The 11899-nt window shown below is 41.8% G+C and overlaps 1 protein-coding gene across 1 annotated transcript; it reads right to left on the bottom strand.

Moving 5' to 3' along the window:
• Positions 1–298: 298 nt before the first annotated feature.
• On the bottom strand, positions 299–6734 carry LOC130355468 (uncharacterized). Its single transcript, XM_056555621.1, has 2 exons — positions 678–6734; positions 299–430 (listed from the first exon to the last, which is right to left on the bottom strand). Exon 1 carries the CDS (start codon positions 6726–6728, stop codon positions 924–926), a length of 5805 nt encoding a protein of 1934 aa, XP_056411596.1. The 5' UTR covers positions 6729–6734; the 3' UTR covers positions 299–430; positions 678–923.
• Between the last annotated feature and the right edge of the window lie 5165 nt (positions 6735–11899).

Below are 11899 nucleotides of genomic sequence, written 5' to 3' on the forward strand. Positions count from 1 at the left end.
AGGAAATTAACCACACACTTTAATAGCTTTTGATTAATGAGCCTTTTTTACTTATTGGAGAAGAATGATGCTCTCCCACTGATTTTAATGAACATCAAACGACACAGTCAACGTTCCTCAAAGACTACGCAAAAATGAAGTATCCCTCTGTATTCATTAGCAAAGTGTCTAAGAAAATAGGATGGGGACAGGTGGCGGGAGAATATCTATCTTCCCATACACACATGACATGTGTTCCTAGCATGGACTGAAGGTTTTACTCAAAGTCACCTTAAACACCTAATGCATATTGTTCTGTCCTCGCTACACGTTACCCTGTGGTGTGTGTGTAGTCTGACATGCAGATAAACCGCCCTATTCTTCAATAGCCAAGACTGTATGGTGAAGTCTGTAGATTTATTGAGTCATAGGTAATAAGCACGCGGTGAAACTAGAAAACAATAGAGCAGAAAACATGAATAAACACATGTTCATATACAACTAACATATCAGCATTACAACATATCAGCATTACAACATATCTGAAACATAGCATGTAATAACATGGATGACATGTAGAGAGCTGGTCTGCTAATTACAACTTAAGACAGTGCAGCTGCTGCTCTGGAACATAAGAGTCTGTGTAGCTGGAAGAAGCTGTGGCTGAGAAATACTGTAGGGCAAGTCCATAAGCTTACCAGCGATGCTGCCACATGGGGCAATGGAGTATGCAGTCTCTCTCTTCTTAGCACAGTCTGTAATGGAGTTCTTCCTCCCAAGATGCTTCACTTCACTGAGGAGGGATGGAAGGAGCAGAGGGACAAATCACTGAAAGGCAAAGTCAGCCACTAGATGGAGTGCCTGTGTAATAAGGCTCACTTTACTTTACATAAAGATGCTGGAGGCATGACACTCCCCGCTTGGTATCCGTGGATGCCACCAATTTAGTCTTCAGAAGATAGAAGCAAAATTAGTTCAGATATTGGTCTGAGAAACAACTTGGATTCACTTCCTTTTGCTATCTTCACTTCTACTTTGCGAACATGTCCATCTTCACTAGGGAATATTTTGGTGACTAAGCCAAGAGGCCAATGGTTTCTTTGAACTTGACAGTCTTTTACAAGAACAATGTCACCATCTTTTAGGTTAGGTTTGGTGATTTCCCATTTGTTCCGTGGTTGCAATGTAGATAAATATTGTTTACGCCATCTGTCCCAGAAGGTATTTGCAAGGCTTTGCACTTGTCTCCATTGACGTTTATACAAATCTTTGGAATCGAATTCTCCTGGAGGAGCATTGAATGTCCCTGTTTTTTGAGTAAGCAAAGTGGCAGGAGTTAATAAGAGAGGTTCCTCTGGATCACTAGGGACTGGGGTGAGAGGTCTTGCATTTACTATAGCTACAATTTCTGCCATAAAGGTAATTAGACTTTCATGGGTGAGTCTTGTTGTGCCCATCTGTAGAAAAATAGAGTCAAGAATTCTTCGAACTATGCCGATCATTCTTTCCCAGGATCCTCCCATATGAGAAGAGTGCGGTGGGTTGAATGTCCATATGCAACTTTGGTTACTCAAGAATTTTTCAACACTTTTGTAGTCCACATTTGAAAGAATTTTTAATTCTTTGGCTGCTCCAACAAAGTTAGTACCTCTGTCTGAACGAATGTGTTTGACAGGGCCTCGGATAGCAATAAAACGCCTGAGAGCATTAATGAAGCTTGAGGTGTCTAGGGACTCAATAACTTCTATATGAATAGCTCTGATAGACATACAGGTAAATAGAACTGCCCATCGCTTACTGTTAGCCTGACCGCCTCTAGTACGTACAGTGGTGATTGACCAAGGTCCAAAAACATCAAGGCCAACATTGGTGAAAGGAGGTTCTGTGTCAAGCCTGTCTGCTGGTAGATTAGCCATCTTTTGTGTTTGATTTAGACCCCGAAGTTTGCGACAGGTGACACATTTAAAGATGATACTGCTGATGAGCCTTTTTGCACCGATAATCCATAGGCCAGCAACTCTTAAAGCACCTTCTGTAAATAGTCTTCCTTGATGTCTGACCTCATTGTGGTAATGGTTCACGAGTAAAGCAGCAATATGGCAATAACCAGGGATTATAAGAGGGCTTTTCTCTTTGTACTCCAGCTTTGCTTCCTTAAGTCGGCCTCCTACTCTCAGTAGGCCATTGCTATCAATGAATGGGTCAAGCTTACTCAATACACTGTCCTTAGGTAATGGTCTCTTGTTGGTGAGGCTCTCGATCTCTCTAGAGTAGGCTTCTTGTTGAACAGTATAGATAATGTGATTTCTTGAATGTTCCAGGTCTGATACTGCATAGACCTTTGTACAGTGATGCCAGCCTTTACATTCATTTAGACTAGAAGTTCTCATACTACTGAATGAGCAAGTTATGTGAGTTAAACAGGTAATAGCTCGAACAAGTGACTTCCAGGTTGAAAATCGTTTGAATCTCTGAGATCCGAGTTGGTTATCTGAGGTTGTTGTGTGGAGTGTAGACACCTGAGGGCGGATTTCAACATCCAACTCTGCACCCACTAATTCAAAGTCTTTCACGGTAGCTTGCTCTGGGTTGTACAAGAATTTTGGTCCTGAAAACCACGTAGCGTTATTCAAATGATTAGCAGCAACAGCTCTAGTAGCATGATCAGCAGGGTTCTGGTCTGTAGGTACATAGTGCCACTGCTTTGGATGGACAGATCTCCTAATCCGTAACACTCTGTTGTTGACATATACATAGAATCTTCTGGTTTCATTGTAGATATAACCTAAGGCCACCTTACTGTCTGTGTAGAATGCAACATCTTTTAGGTCAATGTCCAATTCAGATGTAATTAATTCAGCTACCTCAACAGCTAGTACAGCAGCACATAGTTCTAGTCTGGGTACAGTGTGCTCAGGGTATGGTGCAAGTTTGGTTTTACCCATGACAAATCCGACATGGCATTGTCCTTTAGAGTCCATGGTTTTAATATAGGCCACAGCAGCAATTGCCTTGACAGAAGCATCTGAAAATATGTAGAGTTTTTGGTTTTGTATTTCTGTAGAAGGCACTGGTGCATAGGGTCTAGCTACATTGAGTTTAGATAAAGCTGTAAGAGAGTTTTTCCACTCTTCCCACTGAATCCTTTGATCGGCTGGTAAAGGTGTGTCCCAGTCGGATGTTTCACGGGTTAAGTTTCTGAGTAGGGCTTTACCTTGAATTGTAACAGGAGCTGCAAACCCCAAGGGATCATACAAGCTATTTATGGTGGACAGAACACCCCTACGTGTGAAGGGCTTTTCCTCCTTGCTGGCTTGGAAGATGAATGTGTCCGATTTTAGATTCCAGAGAAGTCCAAGGCTGCGTTGTACTGGCATAGGGTCAGTCCCTAAGTCCAGGTCTTTCAAATCACTACAGCGATCCTGAGATGGAAAGGCTTCTATTAGTTCTTGACTATTGGAGGCTATTTTGTGAAGCCTGAGGTTTGAGTAGGCAAGCATTTCTTGAGCTTTCTTGAGGAGATTAATAGCAGTCTCATTTGAAGGCATAGCTTTTAGGCAGTCATCAACATAGAAGTCCTTTTCTACGAATTTTCTGACATCTGATCCATATTCCGCCTCACCTTCTTGAGCAGACCTTTTGAGTCCATAAATTGCAACTGATGGCGAAGGACTGTTGCCAAAGATGTGCACTCTCATACGGTACTCTATAACTTCTTTAGAAAGATCATTGTCTCTGTACCAGAGAAATCTTAATAAATTCCTGTCTTCCTTTTTGACAAGGAAACAATGAAACATTTGTTGAATGTCAGCGGTGAAGGCAATAGAATCATTGCGGAAGCGCATGAGTACTCCCATAAGTTTGTTGTTCAGGTCTGGACCTGTCAAGAGAACATCATTTAAAGAGACACCCTCAAACTTGGCACTAGAGTCAAACACCACCCTGATTTGGCCTGGTTTCTTTGGGTGGTATACTCCAAACATTGGTAGGTACCAGCATTCCTCAAAGTCTTTGAGTTTGGGAGCTATCTCTGCATGGCCATTTTCAAATATCTTTTTCATGAAGGTGAAGAAGTGGTTTCTCATTTCTTGTTTCCTCTGCAGGTTGTGCTTGAGAGAAGAGAAACGTTTTAGAGCTTGCTCTCTGTTATTAGGCAGGCGTTGTCTGGGACTCCTGAATGGAAGAGGTGCGACCCAGCTGTTAGTTTCATCTTTAACAAATCCATTGTGCATTATGTCTAAAAACAACTTGTCCTCTATTGACATTGCCACTTGATTATCCTTCGTTGTTCTCTGAAATACTGTACAACCTAACTGATCTTCATAAATGTTAGATGCTGCATGGCTGTCACACGGAAGATCTGTATAGGTGCAGAGCAGTTGGTTGCAGTATGGCAATTCTTTGACATGAAAGTTGTTGTTGCATGGTTGGAAAAGAGAAGGTCGACCATTGTCTAGCATATTGGTGAGCATGCTGGTCACAGAGGTGGGAGTGTGCATGCGTCCCAAGCATACATCTCCTATTATGACCCATCCTAGGTCTAGCTTTTGGGCATAGGGAGCATTATTGGGACCATTAATATGACGTCTCACCTTGTGTACTTGTAAAATATCTCTCCCAAGAAGTAGGATTATCTGTGCCTGATGATCAAGTTCTGGTATAAGATGTGCCATGCTCTTTAGGTGTGAATGATAGCTTGCTACCTCTCTTGTAGGAATTTCAGATCTGTTGTCAGGAATTTGGTTGCACTCAATTATGGTAGGCAAGGGAAGGCAAGTCTGTCCATCTAAGGATTCAATTTGGTAGCCGGTGGCCTTCCTCCCCATTGTGGATGTGGTACCTGCACAGGTTTTTAAGGAGTATGGAGTGCTTGGTCCTTGAGTTTTGAAGATGTCAAAGAATGTTGATCTGGCTAAGGATCTATTACTCTGATCATCCAGTATAGCATACAGTTTTACAGCTTTGTCTTTTTGGCCTTTTGGGTAGACTCTGACTAGACAGATTTTAGAGCAGGATCTGCTGCCTAATGTCCCTTTGCACACTTCTGTGCATTGTGAAGTGACCTCTGGTGAAGCTATAGCAGTGTTTCCTTTCTCCCCGCCATGCTCAGTGTCACTTGAAGCGCTCTGTGAAGCCCATGGTGCTGGACCAGGGTGTAAAGCTGTGTTGTGATCTGTGGTGTCACATTCTGTGCATTTTACACTGACCTTGCAATCCTTGGCAAAATGAGATGTTGATCCACAGCACTTGTAACAGATGCCATTCTCTTTCAGGAATCTTTTGCGGTCTTCAACTGGTTTCTCTCTGAAGGCTCTACATTTTAGGAGAGGATGAGGCTTTTGATGTATGGGACACTGCTTGCTTGGATCCCGTGCCTTTACCTCTGCTTGGCTTGCCGGCCTGTGAATAAAATCTGGAGGAGAAACATTAGTCTTGTGTACTGCCACTGAGGTTTTGCGGGAATTGAGAACTGGAGTGGCACATGACAATGTAAGATCAAAACTAGGGTCATTTCTTATCTTTGCTTGATTATGCACAAAATCAACAAAAACAGAGAATGGAGGAAATGGGACATTATGTTTATATTTATATGTGGAACCATGGGTAATCCACTTCTCTTGTAGGTTGAAGGGTAGTTTTTGAACTAAAGGGTTGACACCTCTTGCTGTGTCAAGGTATGCAAGTCCTTGTAAGTCCCCTTCAGATTTGGCAACTTGAAGTTCCATTAGTAAGTCACTAAGTTCTCTGAGTTTCTGATAGCCTTTGTTGGTTATCCTGGGAAAGTCCTCAATTCTTTTGTAGAGGGCACTTTCTATAACCTCTGCTGAGCCATAGCACTCATCAAGTCTGCTCCAAATCATTTTAAGACCAGTCTCGGGGTAGTTTATATTGATAGCCCTGATCCTAGCTGCATGTTTGCTTGACTCTTCCCCCAGGTATTTGACCAAGAGGTCCACCTCTTCACTACATGACAGGTCTAAGTCTCTTGTGACATTCTGAAAGGAAGATCTCCAGGCTCTATAGTCTTCAGGACGATCATTGAACGTCACAATTCCTTTTGCGACTAGTTCGCGCCGTGTAAAAAACTTTGCAAAGTCCATTGTGGTCTGGTAGACAGCAGGGTATACTGGTGGTGTACTACCCTGGTAAGAATATGGGGTATGCTCATACCTGTTAGTAGTCTCTTGGTTGTGCTGGCCAGTATCATGCTGCCTTGGCGTCAGGGGAGATGCAACAGTGAGGTGATCTGGCTTGACTGCTTGACCTGTAATGAGGTTATTACCAGCCGAGTTGCTCTCTTGCTTGTAGTTGACCCAGGATGGCACTTCATGCTGTACTGGGCCTATTTCACTTATGGTACAACGTTCAGGCTTTTGTACTGGATCAGTATTGCTGTCTGAACCTGGGAGCTCATTTACATACTCTGACGTGCGTTGTAATGGATCTTGCGATTTAAGCTTCATACCTGGTATGCTGTCACGCTGTAGTGTTTCAGGATACTCTATAGCCTCTAAGAACTCTGCTTCAGCAATGGTGGCTGCAGCCTCCTTTTCTGCAGCAAGTTTCTCTAATGTTGCTTCTAGCCTTGCCTTCTCTATTTTTATTTGCATTTCTTGCTCAGCGAATGCTGCTCGCGTTTTAGCTGCTTCAGCTTTTGCGCGGGCAATGGCCACTGCACTGCTAATAGATGAAGCTTTTGTGGAGACAGAAGCAACAGATCTGGATTTGTGTGAAGATTTCTGAGACATTGTGCCTTTAAGAAGATGCTTGTCTGTGCTGTATATCTGTGAGCAGGTAGCTGCACTATAGCAGGTCTCTGTGTCTTGTATCCCACTGGCTGGGTAGCCGCTGTTTCACTGTTCTGTCCTCGCTACACGTTACCCTGTGGTGTGTGTGTAGTCTGACATGCAGATAAACCGCCCTATTCTTCAATAGCCAAGACTGTATGGTGAAGTCTGTAGATTTATTGAGTCATAGGTAATAAGCACGCGGTGAAACTAGAAAACAATAGAGCAGAAAACATGAATAAACACATGTTCATATACAACTAACATATCAGCATTACAACATATCAGCATTACAACATATCTGAAACATAGCATGTAATAACATGGATGACATGTAGAGAGCTGGTCTGCTAATTACAACTTAAGACAGTGCAGCTGCTGCTCTGGAACATAAGAGTCTGTGTAGCTGGAAGAAGCTGTGGCTGAGAAATACTGTAGGGCAAGTCCATAAGCTTACCAGCGATGCTGCCACATGGGGCAATGGAGTATGCAGTCTCTCTCTTCTTAGCACAGTCTGTAATGGAGTTCTTCCTCCCAAGATGCTTCACTTCACTGAGGAGGGATGGAAGGAGCAGAGGGACAAATCACTGAAAGGCAAAGTCAGCCACTAGATGGAGTGCCTGTGTAATAAGGCTCACTTTACTTTACATAAAGATGCTGGAGGCATGACACATATAGTCCTTGGTGGAATAATTTGGTCATGTACTGCAGTTATGTCCTTCATAAGCTGAGTAAATAATAGATTTACATTATAATTGCTTGTATCAGCTAATATTTATCTTCCTTACCATATCCCATAGATAAAGCCATAGACCTTAAACATTTGTCCTCAATTAGATTTAACATTGAAAAAGGTGGTTGTATTGGATCAACTAATTTACACATACAATTTACATATACAGTATACCATATACCAAAAAGTGGGTTACATACATGTTCCTCCAAAAGAGGTGCACATCATCTTTTTATGTCCGGAACGCAGGTGAAACGGGAAAAAGGGGGCTGCTGCACAAATATATATCCAACAGTGCCCACACCCAATGTTGAAATGTGATCTTGGCCTTGAACATGCTTCAAGACCCATTGTTTTACCTAATGAAACAGAATATCCGGCAGTCTGTCAGTGGGGTCATTTAAGGTAGCGTTTTTCTGCTTCCTATGGCCACATTGCTGGAGTTATGGAGTCTGTTACCTGTTTATGTTCAACTTTTGGGGTCATAATTCTAACATTGATCAAATGTTTTCTCTTTACAGAGCTTGTGGTTGTAACCTTGTGTCTTCTTCTTTCCCTTTTAACAAAGCCCCTCCCCCATTTGTCTCCACCTTATCATCCCTACAGAGCCTATGCCACCTTCTGTCCATCCCAACCAGCCAAAACAAGCTCAGGCCACCTTGTGTCTCCCCTGTGTCCTCCCCTGTGTCCTCCTGCTCATGCCACAAGAGCCTTATTTAACATTAGGCCCCTGAGGGCCTGTTCCTATGGCAGCAGTGCTGGGGTGGTGTGGAATCACCTAACTGGAGTGTATTCAGTCTGGATGCCTGCCACATTCTATTCCTCCTGACCACCCATATGGAGCCTCTGCCACCTTGTGTCTCCTCTGACTTCTCCTCACAGAGCCCCTGCCACATTGTACACCCTGACTACCCATATGTATCCCCTGCCACCTTGTACTCCTCTGACTACCCATAGAGAGCCCCTGCCACCTTGTAGCCCCCTGACTACCTATATAGAGCCCCTGCCACCTTCTGTAACCCTCTAAATAACTACACAACACAGATCTATTAAAGGGGGTACTCCGGAGCACAACACAGATTTATTAAAGGGGTACTCCTGAGGAAAACGTTTTTTTTTTTTTTAAATCAACTGGTACCAAAAAGTTAAACAGATTTGTAAATTACTTTTATAAAAAAAAAAATCTTAATCTTATTAGCTTCTGAATACTACAGAGGAAATCTTTTCTTTTTGGAACACAGAGCTCTTTGCTGAATGACGAGCACAGTGCTCTCTGCTGGCATCTCTGTCCATTTTAAGAACTGTCCAGAGTAGGAGAAAATCCCCATAGCAAACACATGCTGCTCTGGACAGTTCCTAAAATGGACAGAGATGTCAGCAGAGAGCTCTGTCTTCCAAAAAGAAAAGCATTTCCTCTGTAATATTTAGCAGCTAATAAGTACTAGAAGGATTAAGATTTTTTAATAGAAGCAATTTACAAATCTGTTTAACTGGCACCAGTTGATTAAAAAAAAAAAAAAAAAAAGTTTCCCGCCGGAATACCCTTTTAACTCCGTTCCTTTTTAAACATTACAACCAATTATTGGGCATGCATGATTATTCTGCCCCTGACCAACCGGAGGAGGGGGTTGTATTTTGGGCCAAGTCAGCCAGGCAAAGCCTAATTACCACACAGAACTGCCACTGTGACTTAAAGTAAAACATAGTAAACAGAACCTAAAAAAAAAATAAACCGAGGGGGATAGAGAGGGACTAGCTTAGTCTCCAGTGAACAGCCTGGACTGGAAACGCCTGGGAAGGCTCAGAATAAAATGGGATGGGGGAGGGGGGGGGGGGGAGAGCTGCACTAACATATGAGGGAGGTAAGAGGTTCCTCAGGGACATGGGGAAGTTGAAAGTTAACCCCTTGTTTCTACCAGTACACCTCAATCTCTGCCCTTTCCTTACACAGTACAGAGCCACCACAAATAATAATCCCAAGAGCTTGAATGTGTTTATATGGGTTCCCGTTGTCTATTACATTTTGTCTGAGGTTTAGATATTATTCAGTTTGACAAATACCAAATAGTTGGAGATGTCTAGAAGGGAGGGAATACTTTTTCTTACTACATCTCTGGTGCCAAAAATGTTTCATATTGATTTTTCCCTTCCATATCCTGTTCTCGTCTGTGGAATAGTTATAAGGATCTGCAGCCATTGCAATACATCTTTTATAGATCCTCAACTTTATCCCGTAACAACATTTTGGTGTTATTAATTTCTCTGTGGACTCATATTTATAGAGGAAGCTCAACACGTTCCTCAAATTTTCATTTATATTCAATTTGTGGCATTATTGGATTATTTATTTTAAAACTTTATAGAAATAAGGGAACATTGTTTATTAACAGTTCTCAGTATAAAAAATGGACATCATTTAGTATTTAATGGTTGTGGTAGTTAGTAGACCACTAAGGAGCCCCCTGTGAATTCCTTAACATTTTTGTAGGTATTTCTAGTACAAGAAGAAGCAACACCCTAAGTAAGTATTACCCAGCCAGTATGCCTCCTGCTGTTGCAAAACTGTTGCAAAACTACAAGTCATAGCATGTACGGAAATTTTTTATAACTCAATCTTTAGTTTATAAGAAGAATAAAGCATTACAATAACAACCTAAAAAGGTAATTAGTGGCATAAAGAAAATGTTCAACATATACTATCCTATAAACTAATAGGCATAAAATAAACATGCTATATCTTACAAATGTCAACAAAAAGAGACAAGAAATGTAGTAGAATGTTGTATGGTGCTGAGGCTTCTGCATGTGTTCACCTGGGTTCCTCCCACGACATTGCACAAGGTGATTTCAGGTAATGAGCTTGTCCCTCTGGGGAAGGGGCATGCACCCTTATGGTCCTTTGGCACAGTAGGGGTTAATTTCCTTGCAGAGTTCGGCAAGATCTTCTAGACTTCACAGGCAAAGCCAAGCCCCCCCCCCCCCTTCCGACCCCTAGTGGCCAAATCATGGTTCTGTATGTGTGTGTATATATAAAAAAAACATATATATATATATATATATATATATATATACATATATATATATATATATATATATATATATATATATTTATATACTGTATATATATATATATATATATATATATATATATATATATACACACACAGTGGGGATCAAACGTTTGGGCACCCCAGGTAAAAATTTGTATTAATGTGCATAAAGAAGCCAAGGAAAGATGGAAACATCTCCAAAAGGCATCAAATTACAGATTAGACATTCTCATAATATATCAAAAAAAGTTAGATTTTATTTCCATCATTTACACTTTCAAAATAACAGAAAACAAAAAAATGGCATCTGCAAAAGTTTGGGCACCCTGCAGAGGTAATATCTTGTAATGCCCCCTTTGGCAAGTATCACAGCTTGTAATCACTTTTTGTAGCCAGTCAAGAGTCTTTCAATTCTTGTTTGAGGTATCTTTGCCCATTCTTCCTTACAAAAGTCTTCCAGATCTTTGAGATTTCTGGGCTGTCTGTCAGGCATTGCTCTTTTAAGGTCTATCCATAGATTTTCAATTATGTTGAGGTGAGGAGATGTGAAGGCCATGGCAAAATCTTCAGTTTACTCCTCTTGATGTAATCCCCCGTGGATTTTAAGGAGTGTATAGGATCATTATCCATTTGTAGAAGCCATCCTCTCTTTAACTTCAGCTTTTTCACAGATGGCATCAAGTTAGCATCCAAAATTTGCTGAAATTTTATTGAATCAATTTTTCCTTCTACTTGTGAGATGTTCCCTGTGCCACTGGCTGCAATACATCCCAAAAGCATGATTGATCCACCCCCATGCTTAACAGTTGGACAGAGGTTCTTTTCATTTAATTCTGTTTCCCTTCTTCTCCAAATGTACCTTTGCTCATTCCGGCCAAAAAGTTAAATTTTAACCTCATTGGTCCACAGAACTTGTTTCCAAAATGCATCAGGCTTGTCTATATGTTCATTTGCAAAGTTCAAATGCTGATTTTTGTGGTGAGGATGTAGAAGAGGTTTTCTTCTGATGACTCTTCCATGAAGACCATATTTCTACAAGTATCTCTTAAGGGTGCGTTCCCACACGGCGTATATGCAGCTTATTTCAAGCTGTTCAAAATTTACGGCAGCAGCGGGAAATACGCTGCGTATTCCTTGCTCACTATACACACAGGGCTTTCCGGCGGCAGCCATATGTGTGCAGTGAGTTTTGGAGGCGGAGCAGCGCATCACAGTCACGCCGGCAGGATCATCCTCCTACCAGTAGCACCCCCATCATCCATCAGCAGATCATCGTCCTGGATGATGGGGGTGCTACTGGCAGGAGGATTATCCTGCGAATGTATGATGGGGGTGCTACAGCCGGGGGG

This window comes from Hyla sarda, chromosome 1 (assembly GCF_029499605.1).
Source record: "Hyla sarda isolate aHylSar1 chromosome 1, aHylSar1.hap1, whole genome shotgun sequence".
NCBI lineage: Eukaryota > Metazoa > Chordata > Amphibia > Anura > Hylidae > Hyla > Hyla sarda.

Bases quoted from the DNA above. Each gene is read 5' to 3' on its own strand.
- LOC130355468 (XM_056555621.1), bottom strand. From the start codon at position 6,728: ATGTCTCAGAAATCTTCACACAAATCCAGATCTGTTGCTTCTGTCTCC.